Source organism: Sorex araneus, chromosome 3 (genome assembly GCF_027595985.1).
Source record: "Sorex araneus isolate mSorAra2 chromosome 3, mSorAra2.pri, whole genome shotgun sequence".
NCBI lineage: Eukaryota > Metazoa > Chordata > Mammalia > Eulipotyphla > Soricidae > Sorex > Sorex araneus.
Genome location: NC_073304.1, coordinates 79,895,989 through 79,920,239, shown reverse-complemented (window position 1 = coordinate 79,920,239; position 24,251 = coordinate 79,895,989). Strand labels below are relative to the sequence as shown.

The following is a 24,251-nucleotide window of genomic DNA, read 5'->3' as shown; positions in this document are numbered from 1 at the left end:
TTTGAAATTTAAATACAAGGAACTGGAGGGATAGCACAGCGGGTAGGGCATTTGCCTTGCACACGGCCGACCCGGGTTCGATTCCCAGCATCACATATGGTCCCATGAGCACCGCCAAGAGCAATTCCTGAGTGCAAAGCCAGGAGTAACCCCTGTGCATCACTGGGTGTGACCCAAAAAGAAAAAAAAATGAAATTTAAATACAAAAAAAATTGAAATCTTTTCAACCCCAATCCTAACCTCCCTCTCATTCCATTCTTGCTTTCTAATGTGCTTTATAGTCATTTATATTTTTAAATGAATACAGTTTCATAAATAATTTATACTATTGCTTTATATAATGTACTATATTATTGCTTTATACAAAGTGTCATACTACTTTGCCAGGTACAGGCCCAGAATTACCCCAGCACCACTGAGGTGGTCCAGATATTCCCCCACAGTGGGTCCAAACAACATAACATCTTTGGGTCTTTGCATTGAGCTAACTGTGGCCTGGTTTTATGAAATTATTAAGGGGGCCCAGTAACCCCTGAGCATTGCTTGGGCACCCCTCTTCCAAATATATGTCACTATTTTTTTTTTGCTTTTTGGGTCACATCCAGCGGTGCTCAGGGGTTACTCCTGGCTCTGCACTCAGGAATTACTCCTGGCGGTGCTTGGGGGACCCTATGGGATGCCGAGAATCGAACCCAGGTCAGCCACATGCAAGGCAAATGCCCTACCTGCTATGTTATCACTCTGGCCCCTATGCCTTATGTCACTATTTTTAAACTTTATGAAAATCTACTCCATTTCCTTTACTAACCATATAATGTTTTGTTGCATGAATGCAATAGTTCCCTATACCTTCTCTCACTTTTGTTGCTGGGTACTGTTTGATCTCTAATGACGCATCCATTGTGTCACTGTATCACTGTATCACTGTCATCCTGTTGCTCATCGATTTGCTCAAGCAGGCATCAGTAACGTCTCCATTGTGAGACTTCTTAGTTACTGTTTTTGGCATATCGAATATGCCATGGGTAGCTTGCCAGCCTCTGCCGCTTGGGTGAGAAGTTTTTTCATGCATGTTTCTGGTCTTCATGTGCTCAAATTCTAAGGTTTTTATGTAGAAGGGAGGTCCTGAGAGGTATTCCCTGCTGAATATTAGATTTAGTCTCAGATTGACAAATTACTTTCTAAAATGGCTATACCAATTTAGACTCTCACTAGTAATAATGAACACATTTAAAGGCCTGCATCTTCATGTTCTTTTCAGAGCTGGGTACTGGGAAAGCTGGATAATTCTTTGCTAATCTGCTAGATAAACAAGGGTATCTTCTTACTTCAGCTTGCACTCACACAATTTACTAGCATGATATATAACATCATTTCATGTGTATTAGTTGCTCAGGATTCTTTTTGTGTGTGTGTGAAGCACTTGGGTTTCTTCATGTGTTTTGTCAGATCTTACTATCTCATTTCTGGAAATTTTCTCATTTGAATTTTTTTCATTAATTCATAACTAAATTATTTTATTCCAGATACACATGTATGCTTTGGGAGGAGAGGCACACCCAGTAGTACACAGGAGTAGCCACTCCTGGAGTGTTGGTCAGAGATGTCATCTGGTGATGTTCATGGGATCATGTGGTGTTAGGAATCAGACCTGGGCTTCCCATATGCAAAAGACGTGCTCATCTTTTGTAATTATCATCCAACTTCAGTCAGAATGTGTCTATTTCCCCCGAAGTACAAGGAAAAAAAGCATAGAGAGATGGTATTATATAAACATTATAAACAATAGTGTAAAGAAAGCATTGAAACAGAGCCAATAAAGTAAGAATATTTCACCCATTGTCTAGTTTTCAATCTTGAAGGTGAATACACAACTATGATCTATCTTACCTTTCTTACTAAAACTGAGTTAAATTCCATTAAACTCTGCTTCCACTTTAAATCATATGTAAGTGCTCTGTGATCAGAAGAATTGCAATACTAGTTAAGACTTGGCAGGTGGTAATTTTTTCGTGACTTGGTAACAGAATTATTTTAGTGTTCAACCACTAAAATATTTAAGTCAATAAACATCCATTCTAAGTCAATGGACCATTTGATTTTCGAAGTTGGGAGTGAACATTTAACTGTTACTTGAGTTTACAAAGCTTTCTTTAATTGTCAGAATCACTGTGTGTTACATTCTTCATTCTTTTAGTTTTTTTTTTTTTTTTTGGTTTTAAAGCTTACTATTAGTTCTGCACCTATGGATCACTCTTGGAGATGCTCAGGAACCATATGTAGTGGTCGAATATTAAACCCAGCTTGGATTGCAGGCAACATAAGTGTTGTGCCCACCGTACTATTGATCCAACTCTCTCCCCACCACCCTTCAGGAAGGGTATATAAAGTAAATTCCAAGGGGTTATGGAATTAAAAAAAATTTTAAGTGGTATAGAGTTTCTGCCATTAAGTGAAAAGTCATAACATAATCTAAGCAAAAACCAAAGCAAAAACAAAACAAAACCAAAAAACTGACCTAACCTACTTTAAGCATCTATACAATTCTTCACCTGAACAGGAGAGTAGCTCTTTTTGAAGTTTTGGGGATGTTTTCCTAAATATGTAATTGCAACATGGTATCAGTCACCAATATAGCTCCTTCCTTCCCCCAAGGACCCCAATATCCCTCCATTTCAATCCCCCCACAAATCAGTTACATGGATTAGTTCTTCTATTGTTGCCTTAAGCCCTTTTTTTGCTACCTTGTTGTGAATCTTTAAATCCCACACATGAGAGAGTTTATTCTGTATCTACCCCTTTCCTTTGACTGACTTCACTCAGCATGATGGAGAGAAAACACTGTCTGCAAGTAGATCAGCAAAACAAAAGAAATGGACCTTCCTTTTCTAGACCAATGAACTGAACGGACCATCCTCCAAGCTTTCCCCAAAGCTTTAGCATTATTTGAGCAGCATTAGGTGAAACTGATCCCTTGGCCATTTCATTTAGGAATCTTCAGTTTAAATTTTTAACTTTTAAACTAGTTAGAATCATTCTGCTGCTTTCTCCTCTTACTAAGAGCAGGTTTCAATTATGTAATTACAGTCAAGGAGGTTTCACTCTTCTGCCTTCATCCTGATAGGATAATGATTTGCAATGAGCAGTTACTTGAGCAGCGTGGAAATACAAATGTGCCAACAACTTGGACATAGATTTTAATATTTTCAAACACACTAGATTATAGGTTCTGTGAGGGAAGGGCCCCGTGTTTATAATATACGTGATGGTTCTATCCTCCGCATTTGGCTCCGCTGACAGTCTGCTAGTTAATAGCAATGCACTAAATATTCCAAATCCACTGCTTTTTATGAATAGAATACCAATTCTGTTAGATATTTCATATTATTTGCCCTTTGTGCAATCAAAGGAATCAAGATAGATAAATCCCTGTTTCAGTGAAGTTTATATCCTAGACGTTGGGAGAGACAATGAAGAAAAATGATTCAGGGAAAGAAGGCAGACTTTCGTGAGGTGGTGAGGCTGGCTGTGTGGGGGAGTTACAGTAGAGAGTCTCAGAGGCCTTCTGAGGAAAGAGCCTAATGATGATGAACATTTATGAAATAAAGACTGAGAGGGGGAAAGGGAGAGGGGGAAAGGGAGAGGGAGAGAGGGAGAGAGGGAGAGAGGGAGGGAGAGAGAACCACAAATTTGAGGCTCTAAAAGAATTTCAGCTCAGGAAGAACTCTGTGTCTGTATTTTCATCTGGGCAGTTTACATAAGTCTGAGGCAGGAGAGGAGTGATTAATGCATTGGTTTTAGATCAGGAGTTAATGAATTCGCAGACTCTGTTACCTTTTCTAGGGTGGTTGGGAGTAATCTGTCCCCAGAGGACAGCTGACTCCTATAGCGGATGGTGGACTAGGGCAAGAGTGGGACAGTTAAATGTTTAAGCATTTTTTCAAAACTGCAAACTTCTACTACTTTTTTCCTCACACCACCCAATGGAATCAGGCTCAATCTTATGACCCTTGAATGTTTGCACCTTATAGGCAACTCCAAACTATGGATCAGGGATGATTTAAGAAAAAAAAAATGAAAAGAGTGTATTGTGAACTAAGTTCATCAGCAGAAATTTGCATAAACAAAACCTTCAAGATATAAACTCTCTAAATATGGATTTAATGCAGGCTGCTTATTTTGTTTCATCTTCTTTAAATAATCTATTTCAAGTTCCTAAGTGTATCTAGTAGGTGTTCAGTGGTTCTTATCCCTTCTCTCGAATGTTTGTCTAAGGAGAAAATGAAGCATGCTTTTCCCTTTTTTCTTTTACTTTTGTTTTCTTAACCAAGTATTCAAATCACAGATGCTTCATAGATGGCTTTTGATGGGTTTTGCTGTTTTGTTTATTTTTATTTAGTCAGCAAGGACACCTTCAACTTCCTTTCATTATAACTTCTTTTTTTCTTTTTTTTTTTTTCAAAGCCATCATCTGGTCTGACTGGGCCGCTCTGCAGACTTGCCGCCGGTTTGATTGTTGCACGGGCTTTAACTTCGACACAGAACTTTCGGCCTCTTTCAGGAACCAATTTTCGAGCCACCGGCACAAATGAAAGTGTTCGCTCATCATACGCAAAATATCGAGCTGCTTCGTCGGTGCGGCACTGTTCAGGAGGCTTTGAGTAATGCATACAGAATTCGACACGAATTTTGCACTTACGGAGGTTTTTGTCTTAAATGCCTGGGAGGCGATTTCCTCATCTGACATTTGATTTTCTGTTTTATTCGTCTTCAACGTGCTTTAGAAAAACCCTTCCCGTCCAACGATCATCCGCTCTTTTTAAAGATGGCTTGGGGATGAAAACCTTGAGTTCAGGGGGTCTTTTGAAGCTGATTTTTTCCACCCACCCCACCCCGCAGACTACTCCCTCCTGCACACTCACAGCAGAGGCCGCCAGCATCTGAGTCGAAAGAAGCGCGGCGTGCGCCGAGACGAGGGTGTCGCGTTGGCGACAGGCTAGTGCCAGCGGCCGGCGAGCCCGGCGCACAAGGACTGGAAAGAAAGGGGGCGCGGGGTCAAACGCCCTCGAAGTTGGGGGCCTCGGGCGGAGCCGCGCTGGAGCAGGGGCGGCCGTTCAACCGCAGGGTCCCGAACTCCCGCTCTCCTGGACGGGGAAAAGACTCGTCTAAAATTGGGCCGCGATCCCACTGGCGAGGTGCTGGTCCTTCCCGGGGCCCGCGCCGGGAGCCAGAGCATCGCCGGGCGGACGCGGGCGAAACGGAGCCGGCGAGAGGAAAAGCCCAGGCCCGGGGCGGAGGAGGAATGAGCGGCCGCGAGCCTGGGGGATTTCCTCTCGCACTTCCCCCTCCAACGGGAGCGGAAAATGTGATTTGCTGTGCATTCCAGGCGCGGTTCCCTGGGGTGACCTCTCCCAGCCGGCCCGGGCGGGGGGGAGCAGACAAAGAGGCGAGGCCGGCGGAGAGGGGACCCCGCGGGGAGGCAGGCGGGGTGGGGGGTGGGGGCGGGGGCAGTACCGGGAAAGGGGGCGGATAGCGGGCTCGGGCCCCCGCCGCGGCGTCTGGCCAATGGAGAGGCGCGGCCCCGGGCGCCGCGCTCGGCTGCCCGCATTTAAACCGGGACCGGCGCGATGCCCCGCACTCGGGACGCCCTCCGCAGACCGGGCCATCCCGTCCGGTGTGCAAGCGAGCGCCGTCCTCTCGGTCCTCCACGGCTGACTCCGCGCCGAGCCCGGGCGGCTCGGGCCGCGGTGGCACGACAGCGCAGGCCACGAAGACCCGCACCTTTGACAGGTGAGCAGGGACCAGGCGTGTGTGCATGCATGTCTGCGAGTGCGAAGGCGCCTGCGTGCGTGGGGGAAAGGGGTCGGCCAGGGACCGTCGCGTGCCGCACCCGGGACCGACGCGCAGCAGCCTTTGCGGGAGCGCCTGTGGGAACCTTCCTGCCAAGGTCGCGGCGGCTGTGACCTCACCGTGCACGCTCTCCAGGGGGGCAAGGCTGGACTCCAGGATGTCAAGAGCAAGCATGAGTCCCCGGCCCTCTGTACCCTTTGCCCACCTCGCACCGCCCGGCTCACGCGCTCCGAGCGCGCACGGCCCCCACCCCGTGCTCCGGCGGGAAAGCGGCAGCAGAGGGTGGTGAGTGAGTACACGGTGGGGCAAGTGGCACCGACGGGGACCCCGGTGTTCGGGACCTCGGGGCCCGCGCTCCCGGAGAGCCGTGGGCGACGCGGCGGTGCCCAGGAGGGATTGGATATCCGCGATGGGTGCATCTGCTCCTCCCCAAGGCGAGGTGGAGCCCAGTGTCAGGGCTGAGCCGCGCGGTTCCGCACTAGCAGACACCCGAGAGTCTCGGGACAGCTCGAGTACGGCGCGCGGTCCCGGACCCCGAGTGCCGCGAGCCCGCAGTGCGCACGCCGCGGGCACCGCCGACACCCACGTGCTGGCCGCTCCCTCGTGGGCGCTCGGACCCCTTCTCCTGGCTGCTCTGCGTCCGCTGCGCACCCGTAGACGCACGATCCGCTGCCGTGCAGGCAGCGGGTGGTAACAACCATCTAGGAGGTACTCCCTGGGCACCCCTTCATCTCTATCCTAAAGGCCCTGGTCGCGCCTCGCTACACCCCACTAGCGACGGACGACACGGGACTGACCGGGGACTGGTCCTTGGCCTGGATGGACACCCAGGTGGTCGCCGTTCTCGCCCGTTCACCGGGCCTACTACCCCTCTGAACTTCGCAGAACAGACCCGGGGCATCGGGCTGTCACCTTGACGGCGGGCTGCAGCCAGAGTTATCTGAGGCTTTCAGACTTGAGCAGAACAGAAGCACGCTTGCCTTCAGCATCCCAACTCAGTCTTGGAGGCGCCCCAACCTGGCATTCCACCCTGGGTCTCTGGGCTTGGAGAGAGGGAGAAGGGAGATGAGTAGGGTCTGCAGTGAAGCCTTTCCCGCGCTCCCGGGACTGGAGTGAACGGGTTCCTGGGAAGAACCCGGCTGCCCTCCTGTTGCCCCGCGGACCAGGAATCCCGGCTCCTTTAGACAGAAATACAGCCTCAAAGTTCGGAGTCAAAAATCTTGCCCTTAGTAATACAGGGGAGGGAGGCGACCCTCAGTTGGTAATTGGATCTGCCGCAAAGAGCACTTCCCAGGGGTGTGTGGTGTGCGCGGCTGTTTCTGTTTCCCCCTTCGGGATGGTGCCAGGACATGAACTGATTAAAACAAACTATTGTGTTAAGTGGGCCATCGGTGTTTTAGCTGACCCAAGGATCCCAGAGTAGTGACTTCCTTCTGCCTGTGCATACAAGTTAAATAAATAGCAGAGAAGAGGTTAAGATAACCTCGAACCCAGGGCGAGGATCTTCTTTCATCCCAGGGCTTTTGAGGGCCCTTCTTCTTTTTCTTTCCTTTTCTTTCTCACTCCCCCCTCCTTCGCGGCACCCCTCCCCCAATTATTTTTGTTTTTTCCTTTCTGGAAGCCAGAGGTCATGGGGAATTTGAAGAGATGGTCTTTTCAAATGAATGAGGAATAGATCTTCAGAGAACTCCAAATTCTCATCGCTATGGTGCATCCAAACCTGCATAGTATATCAACTGATTATTATGCTGGGTGAATTGCACAGTCCAATTCTTAGTATTAGCTGCTTTAAGGTTCTTTACAACTGTATTTGCGCTCTCTCTCTCTCTCTCTCTCTCTCTCTCTCTCTCTCTCTCTCTCTCTCTCTGTGTGTGTGTGTGTGTGTGTGTATTTAACCCCCAGGTCATTATAGGAATTAAAGTCTTCTATGAACTTTATAATTTCATAGGCTCCCTATTTTCTCAAAAGTTCATTTGGAGTGAAATGTTTTGGTAATTCATGCTCTATAGGAAATCCAAGTGGACTAATGTAATTTTGATGGGAGAGGCTACAGGGGGGAGAAGAGAAATCAGTTACATGCCCAGTTTCTGAGAATTGCCTGCTCTGTCTTCTAGACTGAAGTCAGTCTTAATGTTTAAGTAATAAAATAGATAAAATTCTAAGAAATCTTATACTCCAGACCCCTCTCCCAAGAAATGGTTATTGACAGCAAAGTTGTGGAACATGTCCTAGAGGAGAAAGTAAAGGGCAGACAGGAAAACCTAAACCTTTTATGTAATGGAAAGGAGCTGGGGGAGGTGACTGCAGCATCCACTGCAAGACACAGATCAAGCAAGTGTTACCAACCCATGTCTTACATCTGCAAGGAATTTTCTTTAGTTTGAACATATGCTCTTAGAAATGCAAAGTACAACAGTAATTCCTGGAATAAGAGAAGTCTTTTTGTGAACATGCAAACACAAAATGGATCATTATTTGAGTTACAATATTCATCACATTTTATTGCATCAGAAATGAGTCCATGTGTCTCTCTTGTTAAATACTGTCTTGGGTGTCCACAGAACAGTGGTTGAAGATATATGTGTACTGGGAGTTGAGATAGAATGAGGCTCAAATCTTGACTTGAAATCTGGATAGAATTCATACTTTATTGTGCCTAGGGTCCCTGATGGGCAACAGGAAGAAAATCTAACCTGTCTCATATCTAATAGTGAAAAATAAAATTTTATCATGATTTAGCACAATTTTCCAGACCTATGGGTGCAGACCTATGGGCAACTCTTATTATTAGTGATGATATCAGAGAGCTACTAATATTATACAGAACCAGGACATTTTACTATATTATTCTGAAATTAAATCCTAAATCCCATTTGTAAGGGGGTTAACATTTTTTTTTCTTCTTGGGTCACACCTGGCGATGCGCAGGGGTTACTCTTGGCTCTGCACTCAGGAATTACCCCTGGCAGTGCTCAGGGGACCATATGGGATGCTGGGAATCGAACCCAGGTCGGGCACGTGCAAGGCAAACACCCTACCTGCTGTGCTATCGCTCCATCCCCAACATATTTTTATTATGATACAAAACTTGTAACTTGGCTGCCACTCTGTAGTGCTGCTCAATGAACATTTATTGTTTATTACTTTCTGAGTCCCTTATTTTTCACCATAAGAATTGTATACAATCATTAATTTATTTTTTTTAAAAAAATGCTCTGCTGAGTATAGAGATCCTGAGATAGTAACTATTAAGTGGTCTCTTGTTTGCCTCCTAGGACTTTGGGCTCTCAACTTAATTCAGCCTATTGAATAGGCTTCCTAATAAGGAGGTTCTATTTAGAATGCTTGTAACACATAGAAGATGAGACTGCATCAACACTAATTTGCCAGTCATTAAGTCTTCTTTCTGCAACTTGTCTGAAAAGGGCTAGCAGTAGGGGTGAGGGATGGTAGGGCAACCAGCTTACTATTAACAAATTCTCTGCCTTATTTCTGGAGGTTGATTATCTTTCCAAAATTAAAGAACATTAAATAAGCTTTGCCCTTCTGAAAGATTGAGTTTTGGGGAAAAAATAGATTGTTCTAAAACCTGGCAGGCATTTCGAGCACTTGCTGTCACTTCCACCATTATTATTTTTTAATTTTTATTTTTGGAAGGGTAATTTGATGTCATGTCTATTGACTGTTTTCCTAAACCTTGATTCACCAGGAAGTTTTGACCACAAGTTCAGGTACACACATCTGGCTAATTAATCATTGTCTATTTACTTCCCACCCAGCACTGCATTTATGTGATTGTGAGCAGGTTGGTTGGCTGACATGAGATATGGGTAAGAAGAAGACAAAAGGTAGCTGGGCCTAAACTTGACTAAAGACACTGAGAACATCGGAGACAGGTCTTTGACAATCTTATTTCTTAGAGCCTTTGTGGAAAATTGGAATAAATTTTGTGACCGATCCAGGAAAGAAGTGGTTAATGTGATTTATTTTGTGCACAGATACTTGTTCTTGACCACTCAGGGAAACTGAAAGAACTAATCAAGTAGTGATGAATTGTTTCGAGTCACTATCTTTGCCCTCTGGGACAAGTGCATTGGAGAGTAGGACAATGGTTAAAATCAAAACAAAACAAACAAGCAAACTTTGTTACAGGTTTGTTACAGGGAAAGCTTAGCATAAAAATATGATCAGATTTCTTAGAGGAATAGGAATGCATGAAGGAAATAAGAGGCAGGACTTGAAGTAAAGTATACTATTGACAAAAGAGAATTAAGGGGAGGCTCTTGTGAGTGTCACGACAAACTCTGGGTCTGTGAAATGCACTTTTTAAAATTTAGCACTTTTGGGTCATTTTATGGATGAAATTATCATAATAGGTTTATAGCTCTTGGTTGGACATGGGTGGTAATTCACAGAAAACAAAATGCATATTAACATTTGGATTAAGTTTTGATTATTGGTCATTTTGTTATGTGTTGGTGGAAAAATACTGCTTTTTAGAAATTTATATCTTTTAAATTTTTTTCCATGTCCACAAAATTTTTGTTGTTGGGTTTAGTTCACACCTGGTAGTGGTCAGGGCTGACTGCTTGCACTGCAGTCAGAGATCACTCTGAGCAGGCTTGGGGAAATGCATAAGGTGCCATGGATTGAACTTGGATTGACTGCATGCAAGACAAGCACCCTATCAGTTGTACTATCTCTTCAGCTCTGCAAACTGTTTGATGGCAATGCAATTGGGATTTCAAAAGCTGGACTATCTTATTTCCTTCACTGAATAATCAAGTCCAGTTTGGAGTGGGGGAGGTTGGATGACCACAATGACTTGACAGAGTCCTGATTTCAGTACTAATTATAGTTCTCATTCGCCCCTCTTGCTCATGTGAAGTATGAACAACTTTTACAGTAATGCTGTTCTCTAAGAAGCAGAGGTCTCTGTTTGAGATCTCTGAAGTTGATTTTGCTTCTCTCCAGAGCTATGAGGTTTAAGAACTCTAAATTATCTTAATAAGCACTGAAGGTCTTTTAAAGAGACCCTTGAAAAATGAAAAATGAGTTTATAACATTTTCCACATTTAATAAATCTTTTCTGAGATAAATTTTGCTTTTCTTAAGCAAGCAAACAAACAAACAAACCACTTTGTTTTATGGGTGTTAGTATACTCCCAAAGGAACAGGAAGTCTGTCCAAATTAAAACTGAAAACCACAAGTGACTAATTTTAAATCTGCTGTTTTATTGTTGGTTTCTGCCATAGTGAATTCAATGATATGAATCAGAAAATAAACTCACAACATTCTATGTAGGATCAAGTAAAAAAGCAGTAATGTTTAGAATTCTCCTAGAAAAAGACAAGTATTAAAAGGCTCCCAGACTAGCCAAACTGAGTTTAGCCATACTAAAGACCAGCAGTACAGAGAACGGTCACTGCCTGTACTTCTCATTGACAGTTGGGAAGGTAGTTAAAATGTAAAGATGAAAACTCTTAAGACAGTATGACCCCAGGGCTGGAGCAATAGCACAGCCGGTAGGGCATTTGCCTTGCATGCGGCTGACCCCGGTTCGATTCCCATCATCCCATATGGTCCCCTGAGCAGTGCCAGGAGTAATTCCTGAGTGCAGAGCCAGGAGTAACCCCTGTGCATTGCAGGTTGTAACCCCAAAAAAGAAAAAAAAACAGTATGACCTATACAGTTAGTGCTTTAACAAAGGAATTGGGCACTGAGAAGAGGTGATGAATAAATCTACATGACTCTGAGAATAGTTCTTTAGCTATTTATTGAATGACATATGCAAAATGCCGGCAAGGGTAAGTTGAGAGTAAAGGGAGTCCCAAGTTAGAGAAAGAACATTGCATTTTCTAAACAGATGTTGTGGGAGGGGGTGGCCTCATGATGTAAACCTGTCTTATGCAGTCAACATACATCCCTTGTCAGTCTTTGATTAGCTTCTGAGCAATGTTTACACTCCTGAGGGTCTTACTCCCGGAGGGCTCAATTATCCCGTAAGCCAAATTTAGAGGGGTGAGGCAAGTTGTGGGTCAGGGCCTAGGGCTAGTTTATATGCTCTTCTTTTGAAATGGGTTGAGACAAAATTTTAATTTTAACCCTGGCCCTGAATTGAACAAATAGCAGACACTTGTGAAAACTTCTCATATTCACAATATATTTGCTCAGGAGAATGACTGTCATGGTTCAAGTTATCTCAGCCTCTGGAGAAAATCAGCACTGTTTTATAACTGCACTTTTCTCCTGAGTGATTTTTTTTTTAAGAGACAAAACAAGGAAATTAATTTTTTGTTGTTATTGAGGCAAAAAAAAATAGCCTCTGTTTAAAGAACAGAGATGTTGTAACATAAACTGACAAAAGCCAGGGAGTCTGCAGTCAGAGCTAAATGTCACGTTATCAGTTTTGAACTTGAACTTAGGTATTAGACTAATGTTGGAAAGATGATCCCATTTAAGGAGAGTTTAAGTTTAATCTTTGATTATTTCCAACTGAGTGATCTTTGGAGCTGATTGGCCTTTACTTACTAGGGGTTGTTCCTTAGGGAATGGAGATTTCACAATGAAAGGTAATTACCCTAGCTATTAATACCAAAATATATAACCTTGGGGTGCCACGATAAAGTTAATATTAAGTGAAACTTTATGGCAATCATGTGTCACTCTGGTTTTTAGAGGAGAGCAGGGAAGTGATTGCTTCACAGCTACATCATTAGATTTAGTAAACGGTGAGAAGGGATACAGGGGAGGGAAGTGGGAGCAACCTTAGGACTTAGTTCAGATGGGTGTGATGTCCTGGCAAGCAAGGCAGCCAGTTGGATACAGTGCTCTCTGATAAGAAAATCCTTCCACATTTTAATAAGTCTCTCTGTGCCCATGACTGACTGTGCTCCAGGACTTGCTATTTACTCAATGCTTGTTCAAAATGCTGACCTCCTAAATCTGGGTCTACATTCCAACAACATCTCCAGATGATAATCTGCACGAACAGAGTGGAGAAACATCATGCCAGGAGAATGTTAATAGCATGACATTCCTCTCTTGTAATCTCCTTTAAAAATATAAGCTTCTCCCGTTCCTCTTCCTTCATCTCCATTGACCTACCTTCTCTGAATACCCTGCCTCTTGAGTAAACTGTCTCTGATTTATACTCCTCACTTCCTTCATTTCCCCCTCTCTACATCCTTGAGTTCCTGTGAGCCAATTTTCCTACTGCTCCCATTTAATATTTTCTGCTATTATTCATTTTGTCATTGCCCTCTCTAAACCCATGCCTAACTCTTTGTCACAGCTATAATAATTCATTGTCATTCAGTTATTCAATCTGTTTGGGACATTTTTAATGCAAATATTTGCATCTACCTATTTTCTTTTATACATTTTTCCACCTTTCATGCACAGACCTATAATTAACACATCACCAATCAAAAATAGCAAAACAGAGGCTGTGACTGTGACTCGGTGACTGTGACTCGGTGGCAGAGCCCTGCTTGGGGTAAAGCCCTGGGTTTTAGTCCTAGTACTTCCAATACATTAATAACTAAGTTAATAATAAAAGCAAAACATGTCTATCATGGTATAAAGAATGCTATAGGGGCTGGAGGATACCACAGCGGGTAGGGCGTTTGCCTTGCACACAGCCGACCCGGGTTATATTCCCAGCATCCCATATGGTCCCCTGAGCACCACCAGGAGTAATTCCTTAGTGTATGACCCAGGAGTAACCCCTGTGCATCGCTGGGTGTGAACCCAAAAAGCAAAAAAAAATTGCTATAATGAGTATCTGCCCATTTAAAAGAAATGAGGGTTCAGTGAACAGTCCTGGAGTTGTGTGATGTCTTTCTCATCATATAATTGTTTGTAGTTCTGGAATACCTCTGGCTATGCCCAGGTTGTCACTTCTACATCAGATTGGATGTGATTAACCTGTATGGGGAGATGAGCTTTTTATATCTTTCCTTAAATGAAGTCATTAAATAAAGTTATTTCCCCAAGGTTAGGAAACAAGGTATTATCCCAAGACTTTGACTTCATCCTTGGTCTTTGCTTTTTTTGGTGGAGGCAGGGGTGGATCAGGAATCGCTCCTGGTGGTCCTCTGGCACCACACTGTATGGGGTGTCAGGGGTTGAACTCATGTCTGCCCTGTGTAAGGTAAGCTCCTACTCACTCCATCCCTGGTTTGGGCTTTTCATCCCATGCTCCTCCTGGGAAATCATTCTTCCTCTGCCTAGTGCCTTCTAGGTCCCTCCACAGGAGACCGTTTTCTCCCCAAAAGCCTGAGAACTGCTGGCTCTCAGGAAGCAGGAGACCAGGGCGGGAGCCGGCCCTGGTAGAGGAGGCATCTGGCCAGTGAAGTTAATCCACTACACTAACTATAATTAAAATGTAAATTAAAAATTAAATGTAAATTAAAAACAAGATTACTGTATCACTGTCCTCCCGTTGCTCATCGATTTGCTCAAGCAGGCTCCAGTAACGTCTCCATTGTGAGACTTCTTGTTACTGTTTTTTGGCATATAGAATATGCTTCGGGTAGCTTGCCAGGCTCTGCCATGGGGGCAGGATACTCTCAGTAGCTTGCCGGGCTCTCCAAGAGGGGCAGAGGAATGGAACACCGGTCGGCCTTCGTGAAAGGCGAACGCCCTACCCGCTGTGCTAGATCACAATAGGAAATACCTTTCCCCAAAACAAAAGTAATATGGACTGACGGAGGAGCAACATATTAAGTACAAATATGAATACAAAGAAGGGACCCAAAGATACAGTCAAATGTGGTCTTGTGAGGAGCCGGGGATGCATCCTGCAAACTTACAAACCAGGGAGCCGCGGGAGGGAGGCCCAGGAAAGGCGCATTATCACCGCGAGCCCCGGGCCAGGGGCTGGGACCCTGGGCTCAAGTGCCCGCACCTGGAGCATGTGAGAGGCGAGTAGAATATGAAACGCTAGCTGCCATTTATGTGTCCTTGACTTAACATTCCCCTGTTCTCCTGTCTTCCCTCTGTCTCGCCCTATAGCATGAGCCGCACAGCGTACGCAGTGGGAGCCCTGCTTCTCCTCCTGGGGACCCTGCTGCCGGCTGCCGAGGGGAAAAAGAAAGGGTCCCAGGGGGCCATTCCCCCACCCGACAAGGCCCGGCACAACGACTCTGAGCAGACTCAGTCCCCGCCGCAGCCCGGCTCCAGGAACAGGGGGCGCGGCCAGGGGCGGGGCACGGGCATGCCGGGAGAGGAGGTGCTGGAGTCCAGCCAGGAGGCCCTGCACGTCACCGAGCGCAAATACCTGAAGCGAGACTGGTGCAAAACGCAACCGCTGAAGCAGACCATCCACGAGGAGGGCTGCAACAGCCGCACCATCATCAACCGCTTCTGCTACGGCCAGTGCAACTCGTTCTACATCCCCAGACACATCCGCAAGGAAGAAGGCTCCTTTCAGTCCTGCTCCTTCTGCAAGCCCAAGAAATTCACCACCATGATGGTCACCCTCAACTGCCCGGAACTGCAACCCCCAACCAAGAAGAAGCGAGTGACGCGAGTGAAGCAGTGTCGTTGCATATCCATCGATTTGGATTAAGCTTGGGGGGCACAGCCAGCCTGTCCTAAGGATGCAGCTCCAGGCGGGTCCAAAGCCAGTCCTAGAACCACCAGTGCCTCCCAGCAGGAGCCTGCTAGTGCCTACTTCATGGGCATGGGTGCCTGTGGGTGTTTGCAGACACCAGAGGAAATAGTCTTTGCTAGAGGTCACTTCCTATTGTGCAAACATATCCACTTCCAAGGGGGCAGCCCCAAAGTTCAAACCAGCCAGGGCACATTCAAAGGGGGGCAGCAGGACTGTGGTCTGGTTCTGGCTTGTCTTCCCTGTGCTCTCCTAAAGACCCGAATCTCTCTGCAGAATGAATGTTAATGGAAGTGGCTACTCAGAGGGCCAGATAACTTGTTTCAGTGCTGTGATATACTCAGTAAAGGAATTTCAACCTGTGCTTGCTTCTTCCTCTCTTCCTCCTTTCCACAGCTCATTCCTTCTTCCGGTCTCAGTGGCTATTTCACTTACCCCAATATCCGCCAAGGTTTCTGAATGAACTCATCTGTTCTTAGACTTACAACATAAAGGGGGAAGTTGGTGTGGGTCAGAGCAAAGGCCAGGCAGAAAGGGAAGGGAGAAGAGGAGGTTGATGACCATTTTGGCCCAGCCAAATTCAGTAGGGAGACAAAGAAGAGACTTGGGGGCCAAGTGTAAACATAATGAGATCCAGGCTTTAGTAAAAGTGTCTTCCAGATATTTAACAAGACCAAAGAGAATGGAAGAGAGGCGAAGCTCTCTGTAATGCAATCCCACACCTAAATATTGAAGGTTAGAGAGAAAGCACAGTGAAGGTCAGAGAGAAAGCACCCAACTTCAAGCTCTGCTGGAAGTGACCCCAAGTGACCCTAAGTAGCCTCCTGAGCACTGCCAATTGTAGCAACCCCAAACAAAACAAAGCATAAATTAGTCACCCCTATTTGCAGAACCAAGTAAATGAGCTAACCACAACAGCCCCTTCTGATTTGCCCCTTGGATGGATAATAGAGGTAGTTTAGAAGTTTCTACCCAGGGTTGAGAACAAGATAAAAATCTCACAGGCCAGGGACTGGAGCGATAGCACAGCGGGTAGGGCGGGTTCGATTCCTAGCATCCCATGTGGTCCCTTGAGCGCCGCCAGGAGAGATTCCTGAGTGCATGAGCCAGGAGTAACCCCTGTGCAACGCCCGGTGTAACCCAAAAAGCAAAAATAAACAAAAAAATCTCACAGGCCAGTAGATCCAAGTAGCCGCCCCCCCCCCCACACACACACACACTTGGGTACAATAACTTTTGTGTCAGTATCTTATTTCTGTGCATTGCTTCTGGAATCATAATTCCATATTAAAAAGATTCTTTCTCAGCAGAGTAAAGAACCAGTCTGAAAGGGGAATTAAGGGCCTACTCCACATATGCAAGAAGTATATTATAGGTCTTATTGTTGGGCAATTGAGCTGGAGAATATAAGAGAGTGATAAAATACAGGGGATTGCCTTGGCCAAAGGGTAGTTTAATGCCTGAGAAAAGTATAGGGCATGACTCTCCCTTTTTCCTCTGTATGTTGAAGGTCTAGTGGGAAATCTGCTTACGAAAGCAGAGTATTTGAATACATTCGTTATTTACTGCTGGCCAGTTTGATGTAACATTGTAGACACTGTTCCATGATTAAACTCAGGCTATTCACAATGTCCACTTGGCCAAAGTTATCTAATGACCAGAGTGCTGGGCTGGTGATTTTTGGATTTGGCTAGCCCATACACTTCAAGGCTGAGGTTTTACATGTATCCTCCCCACCTCCAACCATCAAACATTCTTTTTGCCTCCCTGCAGAAATCACATGTACTAGAGACACAAACACTATAGCCTTTCCTTTCATTTTTCCATTAAGGACCTAGCACTCAAAAGCCATTGCAACTAAAAACTAGACTGCTTTTATTTCATTTTTTATTTGCTCAAGTGCTCTCACATCTAATAGCTACATAAGAGCCATAGTTTGAGTGAGGACTTATCTTGAACACCCAAAATAGTGGGTCTAATTATAAAACTTCCAAACTCACTACTGATGATTCTGCATGAAACAAACTTGAGCAAAATACATCATCTGTGCATTTTGTTATGCTGTCTTCCCCTGCCCTAAATCTTTCTATCATCTACATCCTTCAACAGTAAAGCACAGAATGGATTTAATTAAGCACGCAAATGCTAAGCCAGAATTTGGAGAGTGGGGGAGAGAAAGGGGAAGGAGCTGAAAATATAAAACCACACGAGAAGGGAAAAATGACATTCAGAACCAGCAGACACTGAGTTTCTCTTGTTGTTTTAACTCTGCCACAAGCATGCGATTTTGTTAAAAAGAGATGACTTAAGTTGGCAGCAGTAATCTTCCTTTAGTAGCTTGTACCACAGTCTTGCATGTAAGTTGGATTTGGCTTAAGTAAAGAGAATTTCCTCAAAATTAACTTCACTGGGATAATCAGCAGCATAACTACCCTAAAAGCACAGCACGAGCCAGAGAGGGAAATGCCTGCTTTTCTTACTGTGCTTTTATTAAGACTAGCACGAGTCTGTATGTTTTCCAACATTACCGAAAGTGCCATATCTTTCAACTCCCTATTGTATTGGAGTCTCCCATAATGTAATGATGTTTTTTGTAACTATAGTGGAATATTTTTGTGACAAGATATTTGTGATCTCTATCTGTCCTATGAAAATAATGCCAAACACCAAATATGCATTTTATGATGTACACTTTGTGCTTGGCATTAAAAGAGAAAAACACATCCTTGTTAAAGCTGTAAGGTTGTTTATTTTTGTTGTTGTTGTTGTTGCTGTTTTAGTTCTTCAAAGTTAAAAAATGTAAGCAAACAATTTAGAGGAAGGGATAATTTCCACTGTGTGGAATGTGAATAGTAAAGCAAAAAGTTATGGGTATTTAATGTAATTATTAATTCAAATATTTTGGTCACTGTGATGTCAAGCATTTTCTTTTTCTTTCTCCTTTCTATAACTTCCTCTGAGTTGAGTAAAGGAGAGCAAGCAAGTTGTATGTCATTGCAGGATTTGATCAGATCAGAGGGAAACCATGCAATCTTGACACACTGAGCTTGTGTTCCAGAGTCAAGACATTAGTTTTGTTTTAATTGAATATTCCTTAAAGGTCAACATCTCCAAGACACCATTAAGCAGATTTTAAAGGTTATTTTGTATGACTTATGATGTGAGTATACGAACAAGTAGCAGATAATAATCAACAGTTCACAAATCCTTTTAAGGAAAATATCTAAAAAGTGGATGTAAGGACATTTATAAGTGACCAGTTCGTGCTTAAGAGTGAGAGCCATTCTATGGATCTGTCACTCTCAAGATATTTAATATTAACCACCTAGGGTATTATGTCTGCTTTAATCATTTAAAAACATCAGAGGATTATATAGACTTTGATTGAGGTACTTTGCTATGTATGAGGATGAGAAGGGATTTGATAGTCTTGCAAAAGCTAATTTGGTATAAAGCAAAGTTTCATAATCTGTAACTAGATTTAATTTCACACCAGTAATGGTCTATATAACATTTGCCGAAGAGCAACCAATAAAGCAAACCTCTTCTCTGTTTATGCGTGTGTTTTTAATTGTTTTGTTTCATGGTATAGAGGTAGGGGAAGGGTTGGGGCAGGATTCATTCCTACTGGGGTGGGGGATAGAAAAAGTTAATCAGGTCTCATATTACTCAAATGGAATTCATTCATCCTTCAATTGAGATCTTCCAGATCATGCATCTAGAATCAAGCTGAGGATACCTCAGGCTACCACAGTTAGAGATGGGGTGAGCTCAAGATAACGCTTTTTTTTTAAAAAAAAATGTTCTTTTTTTTTTTTTTTTTTGCTTTTTGGGTCACACCCAGCAATGCTCAGGGGTTACTCCTGGCTTTGCACTCAGGAATTGCTCCTGGCAGTGCTTGGGGGACCATATGGGATGCCGGGGATCGAACCCAGGTCAGCCGTGTGCAAGGCAAACGCCCTACCCGCTGTGCTATCCTCCGGCCCAAGAGTTCATTTGCAACTCTTTTGCAAATGAAAGGACCCAGAACTAGAAAGAAGAGCTAGAGAGGATTATTTATGCTGAGTGTGCCAGAAACAGAGAAGATGAGAGATTTCTTTAGAATCATTAGAAGTATTTGAGAAAGTGGGGATGAGAATGGGAGGAAGATTTGGGGTTGGGTAAAAGAAAGAAATTTTTAATAATGAGCATAATTTGGCAATAATTTGAGTTGCCTATGAAATGGTGAACTCTCATTCTTGGAAATAAAAAAACAAATGGTTGATATAATTTAATAGAGGTGTGAGATAAAATGAAATATTGCCCTGGACCTGCAATTAAACTCACTGGTGGGTTTCTGTGCTTTCTTTCTACTTGACATAGCAGTTCAGAACAGCTACTAGGGATTGGTGCTCTGACATAAAACTCCAGCAACAATATATAAACTGCTTTTGACAACTATGGTAGTAAGGAATTTGCATTGTTTCCTGCCTAATTCTTTCGGCGACACAGTGACATATATACTATTATCACCATTCCTAGCAGGTTGTGAATGGCTGGAATTTCTGCACCTGTGCCTTAAACATTCAAAAATTTGTGAGAATTGTAACATACTCTACTTTCCTTCCTGGGTGTGGAGTTGGTCCACACCCAGCAGTGTTCAGGGTTTACTCCTGACTTTGTTCAGTGGTCACTCCTGGCAGTGCTTGGGGGTCCATACGTGGCACGGGGAATCAAACTTGGGTGGTGGCATGCAAATCAAGATCGCTGTTGCCTGTCTATCTCTCTGGGTTTAATATAGTCTTTCAAGGACAAAGCACAACACAGTTTTTAAAACTATTGTACCCTGTGTTTTAATATGCCAGCACTGCTTACCTCCCCTTTCTATCTTTTCATCTTTGATGAGGTTTCTCTTGCAAACCCAGACACAAAAGTCTAGAAGTGTGGTAGACTTAACTCTTGTTTAACTCTTGTTTTTGCCAACAGAGTTAATGAGTTACAAAGCTGAAAACATTTACATCATAAAATCACGTGCATACTCATATTATGGTAATTTACAATTGCAATGGAAACCTTCAGAAACAATCAAGTATGGTTAGAATCTGGGTAGTGTCTTTTTTTCAAAAAAATTGAGATTCTGTTGTTTACAATGCTATTAATGATGATTTCTCATGCATGTATTTCCAACACTACACCCATTATCAATATGCTCCCTTTCTCTCCCAAAGACCCCAGTATGCCTCCCTTCTAAGCTTCCTTCCTCCCAACTTAATTGCATGGATCAGTTCTTCCATTATGTTGCCTTTAGACCTTTAGACCTTCATTGCAGAGCACAACACACTAAAAGTATATGCAACTCTTGTTAATTCACATCTCGGGATTAAGTAGTAGTTGGCATCATCAGGGTCTTCAGCTCTCAAGCATTCAGACAAGGTCTTTTGGCTAGGTTTCATTTTCCTGTGACCTCCTGGACTTGGAGGGGAACAGGGGCAACAAGTACCAGAGAGAGAAAGAGAGGGAAAGAGAGAGAAAGAGAGAGAGAGAGGGAGGGAGGGAGGGAGGGAGGGAGAGAGAGAAAGAGAGAGAGAATTTTCAGAAAGTCACACTCAGGAGGGAATGACTGAGTAGCATTTCAAAGGGCAGTAAGATTCAACACAGAAAGACAATATTTAGGCTTAAATAACAGTGAAAAGACACTCTAGATTTACTAAACAACAACAACACACAGAGGGAATGTCTTTAAAAATGTAGAGGGAGGAATGTCAAAAACTCTATAAAACCAATGAAAAACGGACCATCATCAGAAATATTTGGGGAAAAGGCTGACAGTAAGGACAATGTGAATTGTGATACTACAACTTGCCATGTTTTTATTGTCCTTCTCCAAAGAAAAGTCCTAAAAACTAATGGTCAGGCAACCATAGTGTGTGTGTGTATCTGTGTGTGTGAAAATTTTAATGCAAAATTCAATTTTCTGAGAATTGTCACTGTTTCTTTGTTTTGGCATAACACGCAGTTGTGTTTGTGTGTTTGTGTATTGTTTGCATGTGCATGTATCTGTGTTTGTTCTGTCTATTGACTCAGATCTTGAGAGTAGCTTCTGGCAGTTCTCATAGGAACATGCAGTGCCAGCAATAGAACCCAGGCCTCCTGCAAGATGAGATAGCTATATCAATGAGCTATATCATCTTGACCCAAAGAACTCTCATCTTTTGACAAAGATTGCATTTTCCAAGCTATCTTTATTGTATTACTCTGCATAATCATCAGTACCACATAACTGTCACACCCTGTTTATTTTAGTATTACTGGCTCAATTTTTTTTAAAGATTTCCTATAATGGTTGTACCCTAGATTTTTGCAAAAAAAGAATAAAAATTCACATGAAATCTAAAATGAGTATACAGTAAAGATGATATTTTTTCTTGAATGGAAACTATTCAAGGTGAAAAAGTCTTGTTGAAAACAGCTGGGGGATGTGGCTAAGTGGTAGATCATTTTCCTTACATGTATAAAGCCCTGAGTTCAACCTCCTGTACCAAAAAAACCAAAAAAGATTTCTTCCCTCCTTTGCTTAAAATATAAAAGTTCAGTGAGATATTTCAAGGGGAAGAATGCATATTTTACATGTAGGAGGTTAGGTTTGGTCTCAGAGCACTGAGCAGGGGGTAGTTCTCAGCACCAGTAAGTATATCAGCAAAACAAACAAAAGAAACAATTAAGAGGTAATTGATGATCTCTGTGATAGCCTGAGGCAGTGTCTAGCAGTTGGGGCAGGGTAGTAGGCTAAACAAAAAACATAAAGGAGGACTTGAATCATAACTTGTGCAAGCAGCAGACCCAGGTTCAATCCCTGGCACCATACAAGATCTCCTAAAACTCACAAGAAGTGATCCCTGAGCACAGAGCCATGAATAAGCCCTGAGTACAGTCAAGTATATGTCTCACACTAAAAAACAAAGAAACAAACACCAAACTAATTAACTAACCAAACAAAAAACAACTTAAAGGAAAAACTTGGAAAAGAGATTTTCTTGGGGTTTTAGAAAGTCTAACTTGTTTAACTGGAAACCTAGATGGTCCGATATTTACATATGCAGAGTCTTTTGCCCCGCCCCCCCCCCCCACCGCATGCCTGGCTGTCTTCACCAGGGGTGGTGGATTGAGTTTCCCTCCCCGCCCTAAGCAGAGGCCCTGAAGCTGAAGACCTCCAGAACCCAGCCATAGCCACGCTCAAGGCCCCTCTCCACATGCATGAGGATGAGCCTCACGCATGAAGGAACTGACAGAGGAACCCAGGTGTGTGGGACGCGGGTCTGAGATCTCCAAGCCTGCTCGGATTGGAACTGGGCCTCTTCCGCCCAGATCCCCCATTTTCCAGTAGCTAGGCAGTCACAAACAGAAACTGCCCCCGGCACCATATAATCCCATCAAGGGCCACCAACCAGAGACTATAAAACCAAGCTCCCCAAAGCGTGACATCTTATTGCCTAGTTCTCCCTCTCGGAGAAACTGGCAAGCTACCAAGAGTTTCCTGCCTGCATGGGAGAGCCTGGCAAACTCCCCGTGGTGTATTTATATGCCAAAACCAGTAACAATGATGGGTCTCATTCCCCTGACCTGAAAGAGCCGCCAATGTGGCACTGTTGGGAAGGACGAGTAAAGAGAGACTTCTAAAATCTCAGGGCTAAGACAAATGGAGACGGTACACAGACTGCTTGAGAAAATCTACGATCAATGGGATGATGATGATGATGGTGATGATGATGATGATGATGATGATGATGATGATGATGATGATGATGATGTATATGCCCAGGGCTGGTCATATATTCTGAAGAATCTGAGGTGATAAATTCTTACCTCAGGTTGACCTTCTACATAGCTGGAAGGAAGAGAAGACTAAGGCAATGCAGCCTGGCTCAGTATTGAGGGTATATCTCAATGTTCTCATCTAGCTCCTCTGTGAAATGGAGATTGGTGGATTTATAGTTCCCAAATGTTTAAAGAAGGGAGGGAGTGTGGCTCAAAGTGCTGGAGTGTGTCTGGAGCCTCAATTTCAATCCCTGACAGGGTATGTTCCCCCAGATTCCCCAGTGACTCCTGAGCACTCAGCTGGGTGTGAAAACTCAGTTGACTTCTGAGCACCAATGGATGTGGTCCGCAAACCCAAAATATCCCTAATTAAATGTTTAAAGAAATTAATGTTCAACTCTTAGTTGAACACTAAGTGGATAAGGCAGACTTCAGTGACTGCATGCAACAAAAAAAAACAGACTTCGTAGAATGGTTTATAAAAAATCACCAAAAGAGTGGAACAACAGCAAACAGTAGTTACAACAAATCTCGTGAGAAGAGACACTGATTTCAAGAGATGCTACTTGGTAGCACTGCCACTGTCACGCTGTGTTGTCCCGTTATTCATCAATTTGCTCGAGTGGGCACCAGTAACGTCTCCATTGTGAGACTTGTTGTTACTGTTTTTGGCATATCGAATATGCCATAGGTAGCTTGCCAGGCTCTGCCGTGTGGACAAGATACTCTCAGTAGCTTGCCGGGCTCTCTGAGAGGGATGGAGGAATTAAACCCGGGTCGGGGTCAGCCGCAAGCAAGGCAAACGCCCTACCCCTGTGCTATTGCTCCAGTCTGCTACTTGGTAATATGCCCAATTTTCAACAAAAATATTAGGCCACAGTTAAAGAAGCAAGGAATATGACCTGTGGGTCATAGCGAAAAACAGTTATCCTTAGGAAACACAAATATTGAATTTATCGGAAGAGTTCATCTTTTTAAATTAAAATATAT

At 43.8% G+C, this 24,251-nt stretch overlaps 2 protein-coding genes across 2 annotated transcripts; one reads left to right on the top strand and one right to left on the bottom strand.

Moving 5' to 3' along the window:
* Positions 1 to 5,055: 5,055 nt before the first annotated feature.
* LOC129403475 (basic proline-rich protein-like) lies at positions 5,056 to 6,024 on the bottom strand. The gene has a single exon (XM_055132101.1). It carries the CDS (start codon positions 6,022 to 6,024, stop codon positions 5,056 to 5,058), a length of 969 nt encoding a protein of 322 aa, XP_054988076.1.
* Positions 5,519 to 19,001, top strand: GREM1 (gremlin 1, DAN family BMP antagonist). Its single transcript, XM_055131575.1, has 2 exons — positions 5,519 to 5,790; positions 14,870 to 19,001. Exon 2 carries the CDS (start codon positions 14,871 to 14,873, stop codon positions 15,423 to 15,425), a length of 555 nt encoding a protein of 184 aa, XP_054987550.1. The 5' UTR covers positions 5,519 to 5,790; position 14,870; the 3' UTR covers positions 15,426 to 19,001.
* The last annotated feature ends 5,250 nt before the right edge of the window (positions 19,002 to 24,251 follow it).